Source organism: Syngnathus typhle, linkage group LG21 (assembly GCF_033458585.1).
Source record: "Syngnathus typhle isolate RoL2023-S1 ecotype Sweden linkage group LG21, RoL_Styp_1.0, whole genome shotgun sequence".
NCBI lineage: Eukaryota > Metazoa > Chordata > Actinopteri > Syngnathiformes > Syngnathidae > Syngnathus > Syngnathus typhle.
In genome coordinates, this window is record NC_083758.1 from 491,977 (window position 1) to 519,081 (window position 27,105).

At 44.0% G+C, this 27,105-nt stretch overlaps 1 protein-coding gene and 2 gene segments (V, D, J or C); 2 read left to right on the plus strand and 1 right to left on the minus strand.

Annotated features, from left to right (window-relative positions):
* The first annotated feature begins 6,099 nt into the window (after positions 1-6,099).
* On the plus strand, positions 6,100-6,584 carry LOC133145644 (T cell receptor alpha variable 13-1-like). The segment is given in 2 exon segments: positions 6,100-6,153; positions 6,220-6,584. Coding segments are annotated over 2 exon segments (411 nt in total).
* Positions 6,585-9,731: 3,147 nt separating this feature from the next.
* On the plus strand, positions 9,732-10,720 carry LOC133145572 (T cell receptor alpha variable 13-2-like). The segment is given in 2 exon segments: positions 9,732-9,858; positions 9,919-10,720. Coding segments are annotated over 2 exon segments (555 nt in total).
* Positions 10,721-13,402: 2,682 nt separating this feature from the next.
* LOC133145645 (uncharacterized) lies at positions 13,403-26,150 on the minus strand. Its single transcript, XM_061269290.1, has 12 exons — positions 25,988-26,150; positions 25,442-25,922; positions 24,763-24,818; positions 22,533-22,598; positions 22,050-22,100; positions 19,529-19,729; positions 19,410-19,451; positions 19,204-19,344; positions 16,875-17,093; positions 13,883-14,083; positions 13,764-13,805; positions 13,403-13,698 (listed from the first exon to the last, which is right to left on the minus strand). Exons 1-12 carry the CDS (start codon positions 26,103-26,105, stop codon positions 13,583-13,585), a joined length of 1,734 nt encoding a protein of 577 aa, XP_061125274.1. The 5' UTR covers positions 26,106-26,150; the 3' UTR covers positions 13,403-13,582.
* Positions 26,151-27,105: the final 955 nt, after the last annotated feature.

Sequence of the window (27,105 nt, forward strand, 5' to 3'; positions counted from 1 at the left end):
ACAGAAACTTTACAGACATTACGCACAACATAGAACACAGACAAAGGGATTCGAATCCATCTCTCATGTAGCTTCTCACTAACCGCTTCCATGCGGTTTGGTCATTCCGTGTCTTCTTACCGTGCGCAGGTGCACGTACAAACATGCCCTTTGCACTTCTTGTCTTTGTTTCCCCTAAGAGCGCTTTGCATTTCCCCTTATACTGCAGATTTTTAACTTCAGTGTGCACACAAATTACTTTTTTACATGGTATACCAAAATTAACCCCCCTGAGGCCTCTTTTTTCCACGTTTTCCAATTTCTATCGGCTGCCCACTCCTCCGCTCTGCCAATTGCGGTCTGCTGCAAGCCGTAAATTTTATCAGACTTTGACAGGAGTGTGTGCTATTACAGTGCGCCTCGCCAATCGGAATCGGACCGTGACGACTTGGGTACAACCGCAGCGCACCGGTTCGCCCCGGTAAGTTGCCCGAAGAGTATCTCTCTAAGCGGCTAACGCACCAGCTGTCAGCCGGGGGAACCTTGCAACCCGCACAAACTCCTAATCTGATCAGTGCTCAAATAACGTGGTCTGCGCGCATCATCCTTCTCGGCACCCTGGTCCCAGACCCAGCCGGTAATTTTCCCACATTCGTTCACACGGTTACGGATGCCAAGGCTGCCCATTCCTCCGCTTTGCCAATTGCGGTCTGCAGCACGCCTCCCTTTTTCGTGCGACCTATATATAGAGACAAATGCCCCCACCGAACATCTCAACCACATTGAGTGTGATCTCAACTACATTGAATGTGATCTCAACGTCCCAGCACGACCCCGGGAATTGTGCCTCCGGTGGCTTGGTGGTGCCCGTCTCTTGTCGCACACAGTGTTCAATCGTACCTGTGTTTCCGCCTCAATCACACAGCTAAAATTTCCATCCTCCATCGGATCTGTAGCCAAAACAAAATCCACGTTTTATGGGACTTTCTATTCTTCTTCTCTCGTGACAGCCGATCAGCGATGTCCCAGACATCCTGTCCTGTTTCACGTGCCCTCTCTCGGAGCATTTTCTTTCTCATTCATCATTCACACCAGACATGTCACTCACACTGTTGTGCACATTCCCCATTAAGTTTTATGCTATTTTCCCATTTTTATTTGCCTTTTTTCTTTTTTCTATTTTTATTGAACATTTTCATTTTTCTATTGGGGCTACTCCCCCCTTTCAAAATCCACATCTCGTCGACATCCAGCTAGGGGAGACCAATCCCCCCCCTTTTTTGCCAGCCACTGGCACACCAGGCCCGTTAACTGTCCCGCTTAGGAGCCACTCCATCCCCCCCCACACCAGGCACGAGCACATTGCGATACTGTAAGTGGAAGCTTCTCACCTCAAACTCAGCCTGCCGGCCGGACGCTCGATGCTCGCACCCGGGCGGGCGAGGGCTCCCCGAAGGACAAAAGTACAGTTCGTGACGCCAAAATTGTGGTGAATTCTCTTCGATGGTCAGCTGGTCTTCCAAACAAGATGGTGAAAAAGTGGCTGGCTTGGGGAAGGAAAACTTCAGTCACACATGGCTGATTGGGGAAAGATTTTATTCAACCGATGTCAGAGAGAAGTGTCTCGCGCCCTAGCCAAGATGTCGAGTCCCTTTGTCTCCTCTCGTCCTAAACCTTATACTCTTGCGCTTCCCTCCACGCGGGAGCGCGCAGATGGGGCTGTTGGCTGACCTATGACCCCGCCGTTGCTCCCCCGTCTCTACATCGTGTGTATCTTAGCAGTTGTTAATGGAAGCCAGATGTGTCTGGCGCCAACGAGTCTACCTTCCTGGACCAAGCCCTAAACAATACCGCACGAACCTGACCCGAACATGACCTGGTCATACTTAGGCTTACTAGTGAGATGAACATTGCATGATATCATAATAATAATACACTAATAATACACTACACTTTCTTTCTGCGCTTGATTCCTCTTCTTGGGTCGTTCTGTTGCTTGTTTTTGTGGCGTTGGCAACACGTCAAGTAAATTGAGTTGGTCCAAACATTGATGACGTCACGTCCAGTCAACTTGGGTGCAAGTGGATAATGTTTGTTTATCTCTATTTTCAAATTCATCACTTAATTTGAAGAACAAATGAGAGTCGTTTAAGAGTTTGGAGGTCTTGGGTGAGCGTGAAAATTAGGCCATACAATGTCATGACCTGATGAATTTCATATTTAGTGTGTGAGCCATTCTAGTTTTATTGGTGGTTTTGTTTGTGGGATCATGTGTGAGAAAGCAGGACATTATTTTTCCAATGCAGAACCGGTGACAGTGGAGGCTTGTACCGTATTTTCCGGACTGTAAGGCGTACCCAAAACCTCAAATTTTCTCAAAAGCCGACAGTGCGCCTTATAGTCCAGTGTGCCTTATATATGTACCAAATTCCGGCCCACGGGCCAAATGCAGCCTGCGTGTAAATTTAAACTGGCCTGAAGCATTGTGTCATAAAATCAATCATAAGTGGCCCGCTGAAGACTATGAATCATGAATCAAAAAGACTATGGATCATTATTTTGTGATTATCAAAGTCAAAGTCAAAGTCTGCTTTATTGTCAACTTCTTCACATGCCGAGACACACAAAGAGATCGAAATTACGTTTTCTCTATCCCACGGTGACAAGACATAGTACACGATAGACATACAAGTAAACGACGCAATATAAAAAACAAGAAGGCACAAACAATAAATAATAAGAGTAATAATAAATAATAAATAAACAGATAACACAACAAATAAGAGCCAGTGTGCATACAGACAGTAAAAGTACAGGACGCTACGCAGAACGGGGAAGCGAGTTCAGGATCCTAACAGCCTGGAGTATGAAGCTGTTTGAGAGTCTGGTGGTGTGGGAGCGCAGGCTTCTGTACCTCTTCCCAGAGGGCAGAAGCTCGAACAAAGAGTGAGCGGGGTGACTCACATCACTCACAATCGTGGTCGCCTTGCGGGTGAGATGGGAGGTGTAAATGTCCTTCAAGGAGGGGAGCGAAGCACCAATAATCTTACCAGCCGTGTTCACTATGCGCTGCAGGGCCTTCAAGTTGTAGTCAGTGCAGCCGCCACCCCAAACAGCAATACAGCTGGAGAGGACGCTCTCAATGGTGCCGCGGTAAAATGTAGTCATGACGGCCGGAGGAGCGCTCGCTCGCCTGAGTTTCCGCAGGAAGTACAGGCGGCGCTGGGCTTTCTTTGCCAGTGATGCGGTGTTGGTGGACCAGGAGAGATCCTCACTGATGTGCACACCCAGGAACTTGGCGCTGCTCACTCTCTCCACCACAGCACCGTCTATGGTCAGCGGCAGGTGTTGGGTGTGACCCTTCCGGAAGTCCACAACAATCTCCTTTGTCTTGTCGACGTTCAGCAGGAGGTTGTTGTCCCTGCACCACGTGATCAGAAGGTCAACCTCCAGCCTGTATTGAGTCTCGTCTCCCTTGGTGATGAGACCCACCAGAGTCGTGTCGTCAGCAAACTTCACTATACGGTTGTCGCTGTAGGTTGCAGTGCAGTCATGCGTCAGGAGGGTGAAGAGCAGCGGACTGAGCACGCAGCCTTGGGGGGCCCCCGTGCTCAGCGTGATGCTGGCGGAGATTTTGTCGCCAACACGTACTACCTGTGGCCTCTGACAGAGGAAGTCCAGTAGCCAGTTGCAGAGGTAGGTACTGAGGCCCAGCGTGTCAAGTTTGCTGATGAGGCGTTGTGGCACAATGGTGTTGAAGGCAGAACTGAAGTCCACAAACAGCAATCTCACATACGAGTCCCTTCTCTCCAGGTGGGTGAGGGCCGAGTGGAGGGCAGAGCAGATGGCATCCACAGAGGACCGTTTGGCTCGGTACGCAAACTGGAAGGGGTCAATGGTGGGGGGGAGAACGGATCGGATGTGCTCCATGACAAGCCGCTCAAAGCACTTCATGATGATGGGCGTAAGTGCCACGGGGCGGTAGTCATTGAAGTAATTATAAGTAATTTGTTCCGTCTAAAGTTGAAATAAAAAAGATAAAATGGAGAATGATTTGATTTGGATTAAAAATCTGACATGATGCAACCTGGCCTGTTTACTGCAGTCACAAACACCAATATCACCCTTCTTATTCATACAACAATAACAACAATAAAACAAACTTAATACATCTAATATAAAAATCATTCAACTTTCATAAAATTGTTAATTTGTTTTTATTTTAATCTTTAACTTTTCTGGTAGTGCAATTGACAACAGATTTTCATTTGCAATATCAACCTATCTGCAAAGGATATAGTAAAGGATATAGTTACATATTTACAAGTTCATTCACAATGGTAATGGTTCGTGGAATGTCGGTGTGAATGGTCGGCCCCTATACAGGACTGTCTCAGAAAATTAATGCATTAATGGTGCGCCTTATAGTCCGGTGCGCCTTATATAGTATGGACAAAGTTTTAAAATGGGCCATTTATTGAAGGTGTGCCTTATAGTCCAGTGCGTCTTATAGTCCGGGAAATACGGTAATCAATGCTTTGACACCATTTGCATGTTTAAAATACCGTTTTTTTCATGTATAATGCGCAAAATTTAACTAATTTATTGTCCTAAATCTGGGGTGCGCATTATACATGGGTCCAAAAAAAAAAAAAAAAAAGATTTTTTTTTTTTTTTAATCCGGATATGATACGGAGGCCGCCGTTACAGATGCGCTTTCTTCTCTGCTGTTCACTTCAAACACGCTCCATACGAACACAATGCTCTCGTATCAGACGCTTGCTAGAGCACCTGCTCGTTTGCTGTCACAATGTACCCTACACAAATCCGAAACATTTCTTTGCTATTGAGTATGCTAGCGCATGCGCAGTAATAGTGACCGGCAGAATAACATCCGGTTGTTCCCAAAGATGATCTTTTTTCTGAAATAATTTTACGTTCATGGACTTAAGTAGGAGTCAAAATTTGGGTGCGTATTATACATGGGTACAGGCTTTTTACAGGCTTTCGCATCGACATGCCATTTTTAGGGTGCGTATTATACATGGGGGCGCATTATACATGGAAAAAACCGGCATGTGTTGTATTTTTCTTTTAACTGTTGTTGCAAACAAATAGCTCCAAGGGGACAACAAAGTATTCTTGATGGTACACATCTATGAAAAAAAGTCCAACATAAACACCTAGAGATGCACCGATCCGACTTTTTCAGTTTCGATACCGATGCCGTGGCTTTGCGTATCGGTCGATACCCGATACCGATCCGATATTATGGTTGACTTAACAAGCTACATAACTCTACATGTGGAACAGAAAAGACCAAAGGCAATGGCATCAGGCAAGACTACACAGTTCTTTGCTCTAAATTAGGGGTGTCCAAACTAACGGTCCAGTTTTTATTGGCCCGCAGCAAATTCTGAAAACATAATTGAATATGGCCCGCACAAGAAGCTTGAGCTCAGCTTCTCAGTTTCCACACTAGATGGAGCCCGCCACACAAAGCGTTTGACGTCCCATTAACCCCCCCCCCGGAAGAGAAGCGAACACGCAGCGTTTGACATCCGATTAGCCTCCCCCCCCCCCATTCGGGAGAGAAGCGAACGCGCAGCCTTTGACGTCCCATTAGCAACCCGAAGAGAAGCGAACGCGCAGGGTTTGACGTCCGCTTAGCAACCCGGGGAAGAGAAGCGAACGTTCGCTCCATGTTTGCGTTTGTTTAGAAAACTCTCGTGGCATGCGGCACACGTGCTGCTGACGTATGACGTAGCCCGCGTCCCAATAGAGTAAGGAAAGTATCGGCTCACAGATCGGCTGCATTTTCCGATACCCGATCCATCTATTTTGTTGATATCGGGGCCGATATCCGATCCAGATATCGGATCGGTGCATCTCTATAAACACCAATGCCTGGTGGACAACCAAGACACACACTGAAATGCAGACTGTTGAAAATAAAGTTATACATTTTCATGGAACTTCTAAGCATCAAAGTCATACAAAAAAGTCAAAGTTGGGAGGAGCTGGAGTAACATGATGACTATGTGAGTTTGTGATGTCACTGCAACGGGAAGTGAAGGCCCCACCTCCTCAGCTACAAGTCAGTTCTCATGCAGACTTGGAGTGTAGACATGAGTCGTGCGCTTGTATGTGTGCTGCTGGCCGCTTGGAGCCTTGGTAAGGTCAACATGTGAGGTCCCTGCCACTTTCAACGGTCTGAGCACCTTTGTTGCCTTCTGACAGGAAGCAACGGCCAGCCGGTGTTTCAGCTGACACGAGAAGTCTCCGCCGTTGAGGGTGAAACAGTGATGCTGGACTGCACCTATGACAGACTGGAGAGCAGAAAACACATCTTCTGGTATAAACAAGAAGGGAACGCAGGACCCGAGTTTGTTCTGAATGCTTTTGAGATCGGTCAGGGCATGACGGCAGAAAAGTACGCCGACAGGTATCACTGCAGCTTAAACCTCAACATTGACCAAGCTCCTCTCCATATCGATCATGTGGAGCCCAACGACTCAGGAGTCTTCTACTGCGCCCTGAAGCCCACGCTGACACATCCAATGGCGTGCTTGTACAAAAACATCTGTGCCCGCCTTATATCATAAGTTACAGTAAATGGGTCACATCATAGCAAAGCTGCAACTCAGGGTGACAAAATGTGCCCTCAAGCACACTTTCTCATACACCTCACCACCTGACCAAAACTAGCCAATCGGGAGCGAGCAAAGTTTAGGCAGATGCAATTGAAGTAGATGTGTAGGGAAATAATTATTCAAACATAAATGTAAAGATATGTTTTAAAACATTAACTTGAACATGGGAATTAACTTGGAATTTAATTTACTGTGGAACCTAATTTAGCATAAGTTTTTATTTATTTATTTATTTACAAACCGGATGTCAGGACTTGTTCCCGATCATGTCCATAATTTCTGTCTGTGTGCTCGCCCCTCCTGTGTGCCCATGATTAGTGTGATCATTCTCACCTGCCTCTTGTTACCCGTCTTGTGTCACTCCCTGTCGGATCATTGTTAATGTCATGATGTCTTTGTGGTTCCTGTCTTTGGTAATGTCACCCTGTCTTTTTGTTTCACGTCTTTTTCGGTCAGTCCTGTTGTTGGTTTTGTTAGTGAGTTATGTCAGTTTACTAGGGGTGTAACGATACATCGATACACATCGATTAATCGATATAATGCTCTACGATTTATTGGCATCGATGCTAAAGGTAAACATCGATTTATATCGCCGTGTTTGACCTCGGACATTAGACGCGACTTTATTTTGAAATCCAGTTCATTGTTGCTTGCTTCCTCTTTCCGGGAGCAGGGAGCAGTGCGCGGCGTTGCTGCACGTGAAAGGGGAGTCGACAACTAGTACGCGGCTCCTGGGCTGGTGCTATGGCTAGTGTCCAAAAAGACGAGGAAATTTGCTCCCCTTTAGGCTTCAAGTCATTCGTTTGGAAGCACTTTGGATTCCAAAGAAAAGATGGCTCAACGGACAAGACACGTTCAGTTTGTAAATCCTGCCATGCGGTGATCAAATATTCAGGGAGCACAAATCTCGCCGCACATTTAAAGAAAAAACACGACATCAAAGTTCAGTGTTAAAGTAAGCGATTTGTATACTACAATACTCTTGTAATTTCCTAAATAAAGAGTTTGCAGTACCTTGTTGATTTTGCGTTTGAATTGTTATAAATCAGGATATTGTTCTATATTTTTTATTAAAAAAAAAAAATCGATCGTAGAGCACTATATCGCGATATATCGTGAATGAATCGCAGCAGGCTTTAAGATATCGGCAAATATCGTATCGTAGTTCTTTATATCGATATTATATCGTATCGTGACAAAACCCGCGATTTACACCCCTACAGTTTACGAGTCTGTATTTTGAGTTCCGCCAATAAACCCTGGTCTAAGCTGCACTTGGTCGCCCAGCTCCATTTCCACTCCGGTTCGTGACACCGGATTCGGTTGAAGTTGGGAAATTGTGTAAAATGTAAATAAAAACAAAATACAACAATTTGAAAATCCTTCTCAACCCATATTCAATTGAATACACTATAAAGACAGCATATTTATTGTTCAAACTGGTAAACTTAATTGTTTTTTGCCAAATAATAATTAACTTAGAATTTCATGGCTGCAACACGTCCAGTAGAAGTTGGGAAAGGTGGGAAAAAATACTGAGAAAGCTGAGCAAAGCTCATCAAACACCGATTTGGAACATCTCACATGTGATCAGGTTAATTGGGAACAGGTGGGTACTGTGGTATTAAATTAGGTTGAGCTTTCCTAGTTAACATAACCTTAAGTAGCATGCCTTGAGCATGATTTAGGATGAGACAAATAGGTCCAAATTGTAGACGAAAACCATAAAATGGTTGGGGGAAGGTTTTTGGATGTACCGATGTCATTTCATGTCGAGTTGTTGCCGGGGCACTTGTTGTGCCCCGTCAGGGGGGAATGTGGTCAATTTTTATTCTGGTATCATGCAATGTTTATCTCACTAGTATGCCTAAGTGTGACCGGGTCATGTTCGGGTCAGGTTCGTGTGAGATTGTTTGGGGCTTGGTCCAGGAAGGTAGACTCATTGGCGCCAGACACATCTGGCTGCCATTAACAACTGCTAAGATACCACCATGTAGAGGTAGGGAGGCAGGCTGCGCGGTCATAGGTCAGCCAACAGCCCCATGTGCGCGCTCCCGCGTGGAGGGAAGCGCAAGAGTATAAGGTTTAGGACGGGAGTAGACAAAGGGACTTGACATCTTGGCTAGGGCGTGAGACACTTCTCTCTGACATCGGTTGAATAAAATCTTTCCCCAATCAACAACTGAAGCGGTTCATCAAGCAAGAATGGGAAAGAATTCCACATGAAAGAATTAGTCTCCTCTCTTCCAAAACGTTTATTGAGTGTTATTAAAAAGGAAGGTGATGTAACGAAATGGTAACCGCCGGTGTCCACCAGCGGGTTCGGGGATTGCCGCCACGACAGGCACCGACACACCTAACGGCCACAGCTCCAACTCACTTTGCACCCGACCCCTTTGGCCCCTCCTACAGGTGGTGAGCCCATGGGAAGGGGGACCCACGTTTTCTTTTTGGGCTGTTCTCGGCCGGGCCCTATGGGCGAAGGCCCGGCCACCAGACGCTCGCCTTCGAGCCCCACCTCCAGGCCTGGCTACAGAGGGGGGCCCCGGTGACCCGTGTTTGGGCAAGGGAAAACTAGGTCCATATATTTTATTTATCATAAGAGGTCTTCTGAGCCGTACTTTGTCTGGCCCCTCACCTTTTTCGACAAGTCATGTAAAACAAAAAAACATGTACTTGCCGAAATAAACAAATCTAATCAAATTAATTTTCGATACTAGCTGCTTCTCTAAGATCCATAAGAACACGTGGTGTGGCGCAGGGTTCGATCTTATGCCCAGTGGTATTTAACTTGTACATGCTCCTTTTTGATGATGTCATCAAGAGACATGGAGTTAACTTTCAGTTATGCAGATGGTACACAGACGTACATCTTCATGACCCATGGTGACACAAGGATGGCAAAAATTTTGTCTCCAGTGCAACTTGGACAAAAAATGAATTTTAGTACTTTCCCCTGAGGCACAGTGTGAGAAACCTTGAGCCAAACTCCAACCAAATGATTAAGTTTGACCGTTTAAATAGGACCACAGTACACTGCTGCGACTCAGGGGGTCACTCTTCTTCTACTCACAGCAGAGCACGATTGACAAGGTGCATGTGTGATGTCACTGCAAGAGGAAGTGAAGGCCCTGCCTCCTCAGCTACAAGTCAGTGCTCATGCAGACTTGGAGTGCAGAGATGAATCGTGCGCTTGTATGTGTGCTGATGGCCGCTTGGAGCCTCGGTAAGGTTAACAGGTCATTGCCGCTTTCAACAGAGGTCTGACTTTATTGCCTTCTAACAGGAAGCAACGGCCAGACGGTGCACCAGCCGACACCGGACGTGCAAACAGTGGAGGGTGAAACAGTGACGCTGGAATGTAGCTACGACAGATCAGCGAGCAACGACTACATCTTCTGGTACAAACAAGAAGCAAACGCAGCGCCCGAGTTCATCCTGAGCCGATTTAAGCTCGGTCAAGGCAAGACGGAGGAAAAGTACGCAAAGAGGTTTCACTGTAGAGTGAACGCCAGTACCTCGCAAGCTCCTCTGCATATCGACAATGTGAAGCCCAGCGACTCGGGAGTCTTCTACTGCGCCCTACAGCCCACACTGACACATCCACTGACGTGCCTGTACAAAAACACCTGTAGCCGCCTTTTTTCACAAGTTACAGTAAATGGGTCACAGTGTAGCAGAGCTACAATTCAGCGTGATGACATACTAAAAACTCAGCGTGAGGATGATATTTTCGCTGTGAACCAACAGGCCTTAAAATTGACTGAATGGTAGAGTGTCCACCCTGAGGCTGGAAGGTTGTGGGTTCAAATCCTAGCCGGGTCATACCAAAGACTATAAAAATTGGACCCATTGCCTCCCTGCTTGGCACTCAGCATTAAGAGTTGGAATTGGGGGGTTAGATCACCAAATGATTCCTAAGCGCGGCACCACTGCTGCTCACTCCTCCCTCTCCCCGAGGGGATGGATCAAAATCACACGGGGATGGGTTAAATGCAGAGGACAAATTCACCACACCCAGATGTGTGTGTAATGACGATCATTGGGATTTTATCTTTAATGTTTAAAGTTTTCATGATATTAATTTATTGGTCGAGTCGTCTTTATTTTTGTTTGTCTAATTTTTATTCCTTACACTTTGTATGCAGCAATGGTTGTCAAAGAAAATAACCTTCTTTCCTCGAAGTAAGATCTGAACCAGTTTAGGGCTGTTCCATATCCTCCTCCCCAACTTTTCAATCTATCCAACAAACTATTATGATTTTATATGATCTACTAGTTTAAGACCCCAATGTTGCATGATGACTATAATGAATATAATGGGTTTTGGTTAGCTCTAATCCGTCTCATCAAAGTCAAAGTCTGCTTTATTGTCAACTTCTTCAGATGCCGAGACACACAAAGAGATCGAAACTACGTTTTCTCTATCCCACGGTGATAAGACATACCACACGATGGACACACAAGCAAACGACGCAATATAAAAAACAAGAAGGCACAAACAACAAACAACAAGAGTAATAATAAATAATAAATAAACATGGTCAATGGGCAGAAGGTAGGGATGGCTGACCATCCCTATTGAAAACATCCATCCATTTATTCATCTTCTATCGTGTTTATTTTGTTCAGGGTTATAGGGACCTGGAGCAGAACGAAGCTAACAACAAAAGGAAGTCTAAATCATGGAATAAATGGCAGAAATTGCACAGACGTCAGGTGCATAAATCAGTGGCTCATGCTTAGTTAAATAAAGATGCTGCATTAGAAAAACATGTGTCAACTCATATGCTGCGGTGAACAAGCACCTGTGTATTAGTCTTGGTTTTTGCCTTGTTTTACCACAAAGTGATCATGCGCTTCCTGCCATGAGGATGCGCAAAACAACCACTATGCTGCTCCACCCTCTCATCTACTTCTTTTCACGCAGTGTTCTATCAGTTGCAAAAGATCCAGTTCTTTGAACTGACTTTTTGAAGTCATGACAAAATGAGATCCAAAAAAACAAAGCAAATTAAGATCGATTTTAAATGCTCAGTAAAGTGTAATGTTTCTTAATACATTACATACGTATATGTTTGTAGATACCGTTTTTTTCCATGTATAATGCGCAAAATGTAACTAATTTATTGTCCTAAAATCTGGGGTGCGCATTATACATGGGTACAATTTTTAAAAAATATATTAATTTTTTTTTGTAAGAAAATCATGGTACAACAATTTTTGAAGAAAATCTTGTCACGGATTGAGTGTGGAAAGGAGCAGGGCGACCAAGTGCAGCTTGGACCAGGGTTCATTGGAGGAACTCAAAACACAGACTTGGTAAACTAACATAACTCTCTAACAAAACCAACAACAGGACTGACCGACAAAGACGTGGAACAAAAAGACAGGGTGACATTACCAAAGACAGCAACAGAAACCTGTTTTATTGTCAAATATTGTTTGTTTTTTAATCTCCATTGCGGACTGGACGTCATACGGAGGCAGTATCACTGCGCATGCGCACTATGGATCCGATGCGAATAGTCCTCTTCTTGACTGACAATGAATGTGATACTTTAATACAATCAGCAAATAACAAAATGCGTATTATAGGTATTATTTTATTTCACAACACTTTGCCTTGTTCCTTTTGTCTCTGCTGTTCACTTCAAACACGCTCCATACGAAGGCAATGCTCTTGTATCAGACGCTTGCTCGATCACCTGCTCGTTTGCTGTCACAATGTACCCTACACAAATCTGAAACATTTGTTGCGGCTCTGAGTCACGACGAGGGGCAAGTTTTGGTTTCCAAGGGTGTTTCTATTCCTCTTCAACTTCTCTCCCATACAGAGCCGCCTTTTTCACATGTCCGCACGTCACTTTCCTCTTTTCATTTTAAACGAACTGATTGCGGTGGTGCCTTTATGGGCAGTCGGAGAAATCAACGCCAAAAAAAATACATCCAGCCTAGTTAAGAGCATACCAAAGACTATAAAAATGGGACCCATTGCCTCCCTGCTTGGCACTCAGCATTAAGGGTTGGAATTGGGGGGTTAGATCACCAAATGACTCCCGAGCGCGGTGCCGCTGCTGCTCACTGCTCCCCCAGGGGATGGATCAAAATCACACGGGGATGGGTCAAATGCAGAGGACAAATTTCACCACACCCAGATGCGTGTGTGACAATCATTGGGACTTAAAAAAATAAATAAAAAATTTTGGGTGCGTATGGGTACAGGCTTTTTTCCAGAATTGACATGCCATTTTTAGGGTGCGTATTATACATAGGGCCGCATTATACATGAAAAAAAAACGGTAATTGCCGAAATAATGTCAAAGACTGAGTACTGTGTTGTAATCGTTGATGGAATGATCACATTAAACGGTTGTTCACCTTTTCAGTTTTTCAGGGCTAGGCTAAAACAGTAACCATGTGAGTTGCTTAATTTACATGGCCAATTTCTGCAATGACTACCACAGCATGTGGACAGATTCTGTTCTCACTTGCTTTCTCTGGAACTTTTATTTTCACTTTACAGAGCTTTAAATTGAGGTTATATAATTGGATATCCAGGCCTTTATAGACAGTGGTTGCTGTGACCTATTTTACCCACACTTCATTTCTTTGCCTGCATGCATGTTGTGCCAGCAGACTTTGCAGACAGAAACCAACCATAACCTCTGTGATCTGTGACGCAGGTGTCATATAGTGACCACTTCCTGTGGAAAGAGCCGCGAAAGCAAAGCTGATGTAACACATGCTCATACAGGCACACGCTGATATCTATCCATACTTTGTCCCAGTTTGCTATAAAAAACAGGACGTTTATATGAAGTTGTTGTCGCATGAACGCCTTTATCGATTTATGACTTAGATGATAAGGCATTCAAGTTCAACCACAAGCAAATACATACAAACAAAGGCATCTGAGGATAAGAAGATGGTTAGCGTTTTGACACTTGCTACTTGGGTGCGCTAAAGCACAGGCGCAGCGTCATGACACCGTTGATGGCGAGCATCTTGGCAAAGACGAGGCGCAGGGCGAGGACGATGAGGGAGAGGAGGTTCACCGTCTTGTCTGCCAACAAAATGCACATTTAACTTAGCTCGACAGACTGCGCAGCTCACATGTTCAATACCAACCGGGACCCCACGCATCCTGGCACCGCCCTGGTCCGGTGTCACCTGTGGCGGCAAAACAGAAAGTGACATGATGTGGTGACACCATTATGTTTATAAGTGGCCTCATCCCAGCTCCTCACCTTCCTCGCATGTGTCGTTGTGGGATAGCAGCGCTACCTGGTTATAAAGCGAATCGTACGATATTCGCACGGGACGAGACTGCTCGAACATGTATCCTTTTCCCGCCTTTGCCATGGCGTTGTGCCGGCTGAAGCCGGTGGCAAGACAGGCACTCAGATTGCGCGACTCCATTTTGTAGAAGGAGGGCTTAAATTCCTTCCCTAAAACAAAGCCGAGCACATTCTTTCATCAGTCATCAACTAAACACAACCATCGCTGCATACAAAGTGCAGTACATTGAGCAACCAAGCTAACAGTTAGCAAACGTTCTTCTGTTTCTTCTACTACCGTTTTTTTCCGTGTATAGTGCGCAAAATTTTACTAATTTATTGTCCTAAAATCCGGGGTGCGCATTATACATGGGTACCAAAAAAAAAAAAAAAAATTTTTTTTTTTTTAAATTTTTTTTTTTTTTTTTTTTTTTTAAGTCCCAATGATCGTCACACACGCAGGGAGGCAATGGGTCCCATTTTTATAGTCTTTGGTATGGTCTTAACTAGGCTGGATGTAATTTTTTTTGTTGGCGTTGATTTCTCCGACTGCCCCTAAACGCACCACCGCGCTTCGTGCGCGCACGGGACAGCAAACGAGCAGGTGATCGAGCAAGCGTCTGATACGAGAGCATTGCGGTCGCATGGAGCGTGTTTGAAGTGAACAGCAGAGAAGAAAGGCAAAGTGTTGTGAAATCAAATGCACAGAACGGATGCGCAAGACACGTCAGCTATATAAAGAGCGAGAGTTGTTTTCTTCCTATTAGTTTCAATTCACAGTTTAATTAGCAGTTTCAATCAGCAAATAACAAAATGCGTATTACAGGTAATATTTTATTTCACAACACTTTGCCTTGTTCCTTTGGTTTCTGCTGTTCATCCTAAAACACAAAGGCGCTCTTTAAGCAATGCGACAGTGAGCGCCCGGCGCGCTGCGGTTGCGCGACCGCACCAAATTAAGCTCCCTGCGCAGTGCGCACTGAGGTCCACTTAAATTTTAGAAAGTACATCAGGACTTTAAAAATATCTTCTAAATTTCAGCGACGGCTCTGTCACAATAATCGGCCAGCCCGGTGCAGTTGGGCGGTCGGCGGCGCGCTACGGTTGAGCGTTCTCTCGCACGCTCTCTCTCTCACTCTCTCTCGCTCTCGCACACACGCAAACCGGATATCATACGGAGGCCGCCATTACAGATGCGCAGAACGGATGAGCAAGACACGTCAGCTATATAAAGAGCGAGAGTTCAGTTCTCTACCTAAATCCGTATTACAGGTAATATTTTATTTCACAACACTTTGCCTTGTTCCTTTCTTCTCTGCTGTTCACTTCAAACACGCTCCATGCGCACGGAGCGCGGTGGTGCGTTTACGGGCAGTCGGAGAAATCAACGCCAACAAAAAAAATTACATCCAGCCTAGTTAAGACTATACCAAAGACTATAAAAATGGGACCCATTGCCTCCCTGCGTGTGTGACGATCATTGGGACTTAAAAAAAAAAAAAAAAAAAAAATAATTAAAATTTTTTTTAAAAAAAAATCATAAAAATTCGGTGCGTATTATACATGGGTACAAGCTTTTTTCCAGCATCAGCATGCCATTTTTAGGGGTGCGTACTATACATGGGGGCGCACTATACACGGAAAAAAACGGTAATATCCGTTCTACCCGATTTTATTTTTTCTGGCAGTCTAGATGTCTCATGGCCTCCCACAGACCTTCTTCTATTATACAATACTATTTTTACAATTGTGAGCCACAATTGAGTTTATTTTGTAGCGTGAAACCATAACTTACAGGCCTCCACTCTAACAGTAGTTCCAATTCCAAAAACTAAATCTCCAATTTCCTGTCACACAGCAATTGTTTCATTGACAAGAACCTGATCAGAACTATTGTGTCCTCACAACAAATAAAATTCATGTACAATACATACAATATCACAGATATGTTGACCTGTGATTCTAGCTACAGGTTTCCACAAAATCTGGATACGCGTCTATCGTTTAAGTCACTTAAAAAAAATGCACTATTGACTTTCGAATATCTTCAGATCATACAATGACTTTCAAATTTTAACAAATATGCGTTTACACAAACACGAAAAACAAGAAAAGTTCCTGTTTCTGCTTTTAAGTCAAACAAAACAATAAAATGTCTTAAAAATTGTTTTTTCCACTTACAGGCCTCCACTGTAAAGTTCTTGTTTCTGCTTTTAATTCAAACAAAACAATAAAATGTCTTAAAAAGAATTTTCTCCACTTACAGGCCTCCACTGTAATTTTGGTCCCACTTCCGAAAACTAACTTTCTGACTCCTGTCACACATTAGTTATTTCCTCTACAAGAACCTTGTGAGAAGCTTGGACAAGAACCTGATGAGAACCTCACATGGGCATCATTACACTGCGTTCATACACACTTTGTCCGATTTGTGGTATTTTCTTTTAAGTTATCGTTTGAATTTAGAAAAATATATATTTTAAACACACAAACGGTGTCAAAGCATTGATTACAAGCCTCTACTGTCACCGATTCTGCTTTGGAAAAATAATTTCCTGTTTTCTCACACATGATCCCTCAAACGAAAATACCAATAAAGCTAGAATGGCTCACACACTAAATATAAAATTCATCAGGTCATGACATTGTATGGCCTAATTTTCACACTCACCCAAGACCTCCAAACTCTTAAACGACTCTCATTTGTTCTTCAAATTAAATGATGAATTTGAAAATAAAGATAAACATTATCCACTTGGACCCAAGTCGACTGGACGTGACCTCATCAATGTTAGACCAACTAAATTTACTTGACGTGTTGCCATAACTCAAGAAAGATGTGCAACGCCACAAAAACAAGCAATAGAACAACCCAAGAAGAGGAATCAAGCACAGAAAGAAAGTAAACATGTAATGATGCTGGTAATGTAGTAGTGAAAAATACAAGCTCTCAAGATCTTACTCCTTTCCACAATCACTCTGGTTCCGCCACCGAAGACAACCTTGAAGCCCACGGCAGCATCCGCACAGCAACACACGCTGTGACACAAACCTCCAACCTCATTGGCAACGCCCACTGCCTCTGACCTTATTTTTTTTAGGTGGCATAGCACTTGAAGATACACAAAAGCACGCAGCTCTATACAACTTTGTTGGAGGTTCCACTCAAAAGCAATATCCACTTAGATTCACCAGGTTGCAGTAAAAAAGTCAGGCATTTTCTTGGCCAGCTGTCTGTCAATTGACCCCAGCTTTCTTTTCTGAGCAAAATATATAGTCTATAGTGTACATTGTACAAAACAGCAAAAGGAAAAAAAAAAGTGTACATTGTGCTATTGAAATGGAGCAATTTTTAGAGAAATGTTGAAAGACATATTATGGAAGCATGTGGAATGCTTTGGGATTATGGAACTACACTGTATGTATGATATGGAATCACATGGGATTACGTTGAATGGTAAAGAACACTATGGAATATTGTGGAGTACTGCGTAATTACGTTGAAGTTGGGATTGTTTGATTAAATTATGTGTAAATAGGTGGGGAAAAAAACAATAGTTACAATAAAGTTTTTGTCTTTTATTTTGAATTTTTGAAATAAATATCGTTCAGAATTCACACGGTAAAAGTAGAAGAGAAATTGAACTTAGAAGCAATTTCTGGGGATATTGCGCATCAATATTGAAATGCTAAGTCAATAAATGCTTGTACTAGCAAAATAGGGAAACCAACAATACTATTGATTTCTTTATTACTTTATTTAGATGTATTCTTTCACTGATTCTTCAAGATGATGTATTTGGTCAGAATGTTTGCCGTTGGATGTGATTTCGCCTCGTTAGATAAACATATTTCATAAATCTGAGCTGTAGGCGCTGAAGTGATGGAAAATGTTATTCATCATAACAGTGTCGTATTTAATAAGAATCACTGATATATGAAATCTTTTTTTAATGCTGTTAATAAATGCATTTGTTTTCAAAAAGCTTTTTTTAATATCCATGCTTTAGTATCTACTAAAAATAAAAACCTTTTATGCAATGACCTTTACACGTCATTCCTATTACTTCACACAAATACTACATCCATCTGCTCCTGGTTCGGCCCCCCGGTCAAAATTTAGAACCCAATTCGGGGCCCGCAAGTCAAAAAGTTTGCCCACCCCTGGTATAGCCCCTTGTGAGAGCTTGATGTCATTGAAATACTCTAGTTCAGTGGTCCCCAACCACCGGGCCACGGACCGGTACCGGTCCTTGGGTCACTTGGTACCGGGCCGCCAAGCCGCACAGAATTTTCTTTTTATCGACGATCAATTAATTCAGGTCAAGACACTCGTCCCGGTCACGTGACACGTTTCCCCAGTTGAGCCCGCAAAGCTAATATGTGGCGACAGGCTAACTAACCAGGCAATGAAGCATTAAAAACTGCTTCAACACATGGAGACCAAGCATCCTGCAATAAACAACAAACCTTAATCACTTCGGGTGTCATTGTCTCCGATTACGTCTAGATGGGACCGGCTCGTTTCTGAGAAACAAACTCAGTGCTCCCGCTAATTCAACGTAATGGTGAGTTTTATTTTTGTCATTTGTACTTGGTTTTATGTCAGTCGTATCATTTCATTTCATCGTATTCATATATTTTTTATAAATGTATTATTTATTTATATAAATGTATTATTTATTTATGTAAATACCGGTCCGCTAAAATATTTCTGACATGTAACCGGTCCGTGGCGCAAAAAAGTTTGGGGACCACTGCTCTAGTTGGTAAAGTATTTCCACTCAAACAACACAAATCAACAACAACAATCTGAACCCAATTCGGCCCGCAAGTCAAAAACATTGCCCACCCCTGTGTTACAGACTAAAAAACAATGTTTTCAACAAAGATATTTATTGTAAGTTGATCTTTCTCTTTTATACTATCGCCCCTTGTGAGAGCTTGATGTCATTGAAATACTCCAGTTGGTAAAGTATTTCATGTCAAACAAACACAAATCAACAACAACAATCTTAAACAAGAATAAAACCATAAGAACCAGACCTCCATATCCTCCCCACAACAAACATCCTGTCCCAGTACGCTTTTGAGACAGAAACCATAGCTGCTGTCATCTGTGATGCAGGTGCCATGGCGACCGCTTCCTGTGAAACGACACGCACCCCCCCGCCCCTCTTTTTGACATCAATACAACAACATAGCTGCAGTCTTTTCTACACATTCATTTGATTGATTTATTGTTGATTTTATGACACATTTTATAGCTTATGTAGAAAAGCAACACCTTCAAACAGGAGGAAGCCGATGGCATGGCGACTCCAGTGAGCCAAAGCACAGGCGCAGTGTCATGACACCGTTGATGGCGAGTGTCTTGGCGAAGACGAGGCGTAGGGCGAGGACAGCAATGGAGAGGAAATTCACTGTTTTGTCTGCCAATACAATGCACATTTTACTTGGCTCGACAGTCTACGCCTCTCGCATGTTCAATACCAACCTGGACCCAACGCATCCGGGCACCGCCCTGGTCCGCTGTCACCTGTGGGGGCAAAACGGAAAGTGACATGACATGGTGACTCCATTACGTTTACAAGAGGCCATATCCCACGTCCTCACCTTCCTCGCACGTGTCGTTATGGGATAGCAGCGCCAGCTGGTTATAAAGCGAATCGTCCGATATTCGCACGGGACGAGACCCCTTGAACATGTATCCTTTTCCCGCCTTCGCTGTGGCCTTGTGTTGGCTGAAGCCGGTGGCAAGACATGCACTCAGATTGCGCGCCTCCATTTTGTAGAAGGATGGCTTAAATTCCTTCCCTAAAACAAAACCGAGCACATTCTTTCATTCAGCAGAGTCATCAACTAAACACAACCATTGCTGCATACAAAGAAGTACATTGAGCAAACAAGCTAACACAATGCTCAAACAAGCTAACAGTTAGCAAACGTTCTTCTGTTCTACAAATATCCGTTCTACCCGTTTTTGTAAATTCTGGGAGTCTACAGGACTGTCTCAGAAAATTAGAATATTGTGATAAAGTTCTTTATTTTCTGTAATGCAATTAAAAAAAACAAAAATGTCATACATTCTGGATTCATTACAAACCAACTGAAATATTGCAAGCCTTTCATTATTCTAATATTGCTGATTATGGCTCACAGCTTAAGAAAACTCAAAAATCCTATCGCAAAAAATTAGAATATTTCCTCAGACCAAGTAAATAAAAAGATTTGTAACAGCAAAACAAACTCAAACATTTTAAAATGTCCATTAATGCACTCAGTACTTGGTTGGGAATCCTTTTGCACGGATTACTGCATCAATGCGGTGTGGCATGGAGGCAATCAGCCTGTGGCATTGCTGAGGTGTTATGGATGCCCAGGATGCTTCAATAGCGGCCTTTACCTCATTTGCATTGTTGGGTCTGGTGTCTTTCAGCTTCTTCTTCACAATACCCCACAAATTCTCTGTGAGGTTTAGGTCAGGGGAATTGGGAGGCCAATAAAGGACAGTAATGCCATGGTCAGTACACCATTTACTGGTGGTTTTGACACTGTGGGCAGGTGCCAGATCATGCTGGAAAATGAAATCATCATCTCTATAGAGCTTTTCAGCAGACAGTTGACTGTGGGAACTTCACACTGGATTTCAAGCAACTTGGATTTTTCTCCTCTCCAGCCTTTCGCCAGACTCTGACGCCATGACTTCCAAATGAAATACAAAACTTGCTTTTGTCTGACTTTGGACCACTCTGCAACTGTCTAGTGCTTCTTTTCCATAGCCCAAGTCAGACGCTTCAGAAGTGGCTTGACCATGGTAATACGGCTATTGTAGCCCACTTCCTGGACACGTCTGTGAACAGTGGCTTTTGATACCTAGACTCCAGCTTCAGTTCACTGTCTTTGTCCCCCAAATTCTGGAAACGACTCTTCTTCACAATGCTGTTAAGACTGCAGTCATCTCTCTTGGTTGTGCGGCGTTTCCTGCCACACTTCCCCCTTCCAACAGACTGTGCTTTTAAACTGCACTCTGTGAACAGCTTGCTCTTTGAGAAATTTCTTTTTGTGTCTTACCCTTCTGATGGAGGGTGTCAATGATGGTCCTCTGTGCAGCAGTCAGATCAGCAGTCTTCCCCATACTTGTGATTTAGTTTACTGAACCAAGCTTAGTGTTTTTCAAGGCTCAGGAGTTAATTAGATGATTCAAGCGATTAGTTGAATACCCTACTAGTATACTTTTTCATGATATTCTAATATTTTGAGATAGAATATTTGAGTTTTCTTAAGCTGTATGCCATAATCAGCAATATTAAAATAATAAAAGGCATGCAATATTTCAGTCGGGTTGTAATGAATAATGTATGACTTTTTTTTTTTAACTGCATTACAGAAAATAAAGAACTTTATCACAATATTCTAATTTTCTGAGACAGTCCTGTAGATGTCTCGTCTCCATGAACAGGTGTCCTTTTCCCACCTTGTTGGCTGAAACCGGTGACGAGACATGCCGTCAGACTGCCCGCCTCCATTTTGTAGAAGGGCAGCTCAAGCACTTCCTCTAAAGCAACATTTTGTCATTAAACCTCTAGTCACCCTGGCTGGTGAGCAAAAAAGTTTGTCAAGCAGTTTTGCAATAATGTTATTAATGATCATTTGAGCTAATGTGTTATTTAAAAAATGTGTACTCAATCCAGTACCACAGACCAAAAATTACAAATCAACAAGTTCGTACTCAATGTGAGGATAAAAAAATTATTCCCTGGCTAACCTTCTGTTTCCGCTTTTAATTAAACGAAACAACAAAGTGTCTTCTTTAAAAAAATGTTTTCTTTACTTACGGGTCTCCACAGTTACTCTGGTCCCATTTCCGAAGAGTAACTTATTGTAACTTCCTGTCGCACATTAGTTATTTCCTTAACAAAAACCTCATGAGATGTTTGAACAAGAATCTGCTAAGAACCTCTCACATGAATGATATCATTTTGTTCGCATAACTTTATCCAGGTTGTAATACATGCTGAGCAGTATAAAAAAATGGACAGAGAAAATCCATTTTCTCTTTTTCATCCCATGTTTTTGACTTCGTACCACGGTTTGTTGAGCGGTATTTATATTGTAGTCGAAAAACAGAACTTACGAGCCTCCACAGTCACTCTGGTTCCTCTTCCGAAAACTAATTTCAAGTTTCCTGTCACACATCAGTTGCCTCTTCAACAAAAACCTCAAGAGGAGCATCAACCTGGAAAAAAAACAAGAACTCTTATGGGACGAGACAACTCAGGTGGTAGAGCGATAGATTTTGAGACCGAAGTTTGTGGGGTTGATCCTGAGCCCCCGTGGCTGAAGCGTCCTTGAACAAGACATTGACTCAGTAGAGCCTCCAGATGCTGATGACAAGTCAAGTGTTAATTCTCTTTGAGTGCCTTGAAGGTGGGAAAGCGCTAAACGAAAAAATCCCTTTAATCTTCATGCCCCCACACAAAAATAATAAAATATCATCTGATCGTCATTTTAGCAATTAGTTCCAGCTCCATTTTCCCAATTACCAGTTGCGAAACTCAATCTAGTTTCACATTAGCTGTAGGCCCCTTCACTGTGGCATCCATCAGGGCACCGATACCCGTCCCATTGACTTTATGTTGACTGGATGTTGACTGGATGTCCTTCTCCTTGTCCATGTGATGACCTATAAAGGGAAACTACAAGCTACATGATATAAGAAGATGCTACTGTTTTCCACCGTCATGCTTGTCCCACCCCCTGAGAAGATCTGGTCGGCCACAGCGGCCCCCTTGCAGCAACACACACTGTGACACAAACCTACAACCTCATTGGCTACGCCCACATTCTGTGGCCCCATTGTTTGCTTCAACTGATGTTGGCTCAGAAAAGAACTTCAATCACAAGTGAGTTAACATCTTGAATGCAGAAGAAGAGCAGAGTTGAGAGAAATTCATTCAGTATGTTACTGTCAGCTTAGACGCTGCTTGTCATCACTGTGGCAGGTGAGTGCTGCTTTGCGAACTCAAGAGTCACCCATCTTGTAAGTGAATGCTGAAATTTATTTTGGCTCATCCTTCACTATTGTGCCGTGAGGCCCACAGTGACGTTACAAGAACATTTCCTGCTCCCGAACCCTTCATGATTCCCTCTAGTAGAGGCACAACTTACTTCAAAAGACCAAACCCCAACTCCAATAACAAATGCGTTTTCACTTTTGAAGTACTTGTTTGGAAGTGGAGGGGACACTAATGAATGAATTGTTGCTAGACTCACTACACTATAGAATTCTAATCAACAACAAAAAAAAGATATTAAAACGTGTACAGTAAAACCTTTGATTTTGACCATAATTCGTTCCAGAAAACTGATCGGAAACCAATTTGGTGGGAGTCTGATTCAATTTTTCTTATAAGAAATAATGGAAAATTGATTAATTCGATCTGACGTAGCAACAATGGACCCTTTGTGCAATAATTAGTGATGTTTGTGATGTCTAATATACTTATATCCTCTGGGGAGAAGAGTGGTGTGTTGCGCGCATGTCCGTGTGGCGCACAATTGCCACAAACAAGAGACAGAATTCCATCAAGACGTACATTTCTGGAGAAAGGAAGCTTTTATACACAACCCCTCATTGTGGGGGACAAAAGAAACGTATATGATAACCGCTTTTGAGTCAAAGGCAGTCGATTTGGCTCTTAACAACGAAAATGGAGCTGCTGCATCTATTATAGGTTTGTTCCGGCCACTAGAGGGCACTGGGATATTGTTGATGACATCTTGAGCTTCACGCTCTCGAGATGCGGTTTAGCTTGTCGAGCTGAACCGAACGTTGCTTCAGGAATGCTTGGGGTCGCGGAGATGCCGTCAGCGAGCCTCAACCCGGCTTGGAAAGTTGCTCGGAGTCCGGTGTTTTGTTTGGTTTCAGGTGTTCAAAAGTTTCAAATTTTTAGTTTGAACTCCGATTTGTATGAACCTGGGACGTTGAAAGTCAGAGGTTCTACTAGAACAGGGGTCCCTTGTGGGAGGGGTTCTGTCACGACTCGTCCCCGGTCACGTCCATGTTGTCATTGTTTTGTCCGTCTGTCTGTGTGCTCGCCCCGCCCCTCCTGTGTGCCCATGATTAGTGCGATCATTCTCACCTGCCTCTTGTTACCTGTCTTGTATATTAAGTCCTGTTTGTGTGTCACTCCCTGTCGGATCATTGTTGTCGTCAGGTCCTGTTGTTTTCTTGTCTCACGTCCTGGTCAGTCAGTCTAGTTATTGTTGTGTTAATGTCATGATGTCTTTTTGTTTCACGTCTTTTTCGGTCAGTCTTGTTTTTAGGTTTTGTTAGTGAGTTATGTCAGTTTGCCGAGTCTTTTTTAGTTTGTTTCAATAAACCCTGGTCCAAGCTGCACTTGGTCGCCCTGCTCCATTTTCCACACTCCGAAGCCTGACACTTGTGTCACCATGGGTCATGAAGATGTATGACTGTGGGTCATGAAGATGGGCAGTGTCACCTGTCGTTGGTCCACTTATTGACTTCTGAGGTTTGTAGCACTTGTCTCAAATCTTCTGGTATTGATTGTATCCTCTTGCTCCAGTGATGAGTAAGAAAGAAGGGGAGGAAATTGAGGACTAGATCTGAAGGAATCTACATTACTGTACTACTATTAGATAATAATAAACTGAGGCGCGGATAGGAAGCTCATTACCGTGCCGAATGGAAAGACGAATGCAAAATCTTCCTAGTTTCTGTTGCGTGTTGTTTGAGATGTCCATTGTTGTGCAAAGAAAACAAAGATGTGGAGTAACAGTTGGTTCTTTATTGGCAAGATCTTGGGTCATTTAATGGCGGCCAGTACACGAGGCACGGCAGCAGATGATACAACTCCCATTCTTCAGGTCAGAAGGTTCTATACTGTCCGGAAAAGACGGGAAAGTGTCACCTGACCATTTGATATCTCCATATATGTGTATTGGAGAGTCACCACCCTGTGTGTGTGTGTGTGTGTGTGGGGGGGGGGGGGGGGGGGGGGGGGGGGGGGGGTTGCGTGCGTGCATGTTGTGTCCATGTTTTTGATTGAGCAGTCGTGTTTGTATAAAATAAAAAGAGGATATACACATATATGAACATGAAAATGGGCAGCTCGGTGGAGCACTGGTTAGCACGTCCGCCTCACCGGTTCGACTCCCTGTGTGGAGTTTGCATGTCCGTGCCCGCGTGGGTTTTCTCCGGGCACTCCGGTTTCTTCCCACATTCTATGGTAGGCCAATCGAGCACTCCAAATTGTCCCTAGGTGAGTGCGGATGGTTGTTCCTTTCTGTGCGATCGGCGGGCAACCAGTTCAGGGTGTACCCCGCCTACTGCTCGAAGACTGCTGGGATGCTGGGATAGGCACCAGCACACCCGCGACCCCCGTGGGGAAAAGCGGGATCGAAAACTGGATGGATGGATGGATGGATGGATGGATGAACATGAAAAAGTATGAGTTTGTCTAACCTAACAGAATATACACATTGTTGTTTCTCCCACTTCGTTACAAAGTAAATTGTAAGGCCTGTTGGTTCACAACAAAAATATCATCCTCACACTGAGTTTTTAGTATGTCATCACGCTGAATTGTAGCTCTGCTACACTGTGACCCATTTACTGTAACTTGTGAAAAAAGGCGGGTGCAGGTGTTTTTGTACAGGCACGTCAGTGGATGTGTCAGCGTGGGCTGTAGGGCGCAGTAGAAAACTCCAGAGTCGCTGGGCTTCACATTGTCGATATGCAGAGGAGCTTGTGAGGTACTGGCGTTCACTCTACAGTGAAACCTCTTTGCGTACTTTTCCTCCGTCTTGCCTTGACCGAGCTTCAATTGGCTCAGGATGAACTCGGGCGCTGCGTTTGCTTCTTGTTTGTACCAGAAGATGTAGTCGTTGCTCGCCAAACTGTCATACCTACATTCCAGCGTCACAGTTTCACCCTCCACTGTTTGCACGTCCCGTGTCGGCTGGTGCACCGTCTGGCCGTTGCTTCCTGTCAGAACGCAATAAAGTCAGACCTCCGTTGAAAGTGGCAATGACTTCACATGTTGACCTTACCGAGGCTCCAAGCGGCCATCAGCACACATACAAGCGCACGACTCATGTCTGCACTCCAAGTCTGCATGAGCACTGAGGAGAAAGGGCTTTCATTTCCTCTTGCAGTGACATCACACATGCACCTTGTCAATCGTGCTCTGCTGTGAGTAGAAGAATGACCCCCTGAGTCGCAGCAGCATACTGTGGTCTTATTTAAACAGTCAAACTCAATCATTTGGTTGGAGTTTGGCTCAAGGTTTCTCTCACTTTCTCAGGAGGAAGTACTAAAATTCATTTTTGTCTAAGTTGAACTGGAGACAAAATTACTGATGACATCATCAAGAAGGAGCATGTACAAGTTAAAAAGCACTGGGCATTTTTTTGTTTTTGTTATGGCGCCGCTCTGAGTGGCAGCCCCCTAGCAGTGTTCTCTCTTTTTTCTTTTTTTCCTTCTTTTCTCCTTTTTCTTTCTTTCTATTTGTCCATTTGGCGACGCTGGTGCCTTCTACCGCACCTCGGCGTGTGCAGATCGCCTTTGATCGGATATTTTTTTTCCCTGGGTCCGGGATGGCTGCGCACATCGGTCGGGACCGGCGTGACCGGCGTGACTCTACGACGGCTTCCTGCTCAACTGGCCGGTGCTGACCGGGTCCCTCGCCTTGGCCTCGCAGCCGCGACCCCTGTGGAGAGTCCGCTCCCTTGTGCTCGTCGGAACCAACGTCCTTCGCTGTGCCAGCCCCATGATGACCATCTCCATGTGCCCCGAATGGGAGCCCAGGACGCTGCTCACACGTTTGCCTCTTTTGTGATGTTTTAGCGATTCACGACCACGGTCCATTGGGCGGCGTTGAACTTGGCTGCCCTTGACACCTGTTTATGGACCCCGTGGAGGCTATTTTGTGTGTTTTGGGGTGTTCTTTGTTGGGGGGGGGGGGTCTGCTTGGCTGCTGTTACTTTTTTTCCTTTATCTTGTTGCTTTGCTTTGATGGCTTTTAACTTTGTGGCGCCGTTGTGTGGCAGCCTTATACGTAAGAGCCTATTGAGTTGCGCTCATGCCATCTGTGCCATCTGTGTGTCTTTTATATACCCGCTCTGTGGTATGAATACTGCTGGGGCCTGAATTTCCCCACTCCTGGGGC

What these genes read in the sequence shown, in the direction of transcription:
- LOC133145645 (XM_061269290.1), bottom strand. Translation starts at nt 26,105, where the DNA reads ATGTGTGATGTCACTGCAAGAGGAAATGAAAGCCCTTTCTCCTCAGTG. An exon ending in CCCGGATGCGTTGGGTCCAG is followed by an intron (nt 19,345 to 19,409) that starts GTTGGTATTGAA and finishes TTGTATTGGCAG; the next exon opens with ACAAAACAGTGAATTTCCTC. An exon ending in CCATCGGCTTCCTCCTGTTT is followed by an intron (nt 17,094 to 19,203) that starts GAAGGTGTTGCT and finishes GGTGAATCTAAG; the next exon opens with TGGATATTGCTTTTGAGTGG.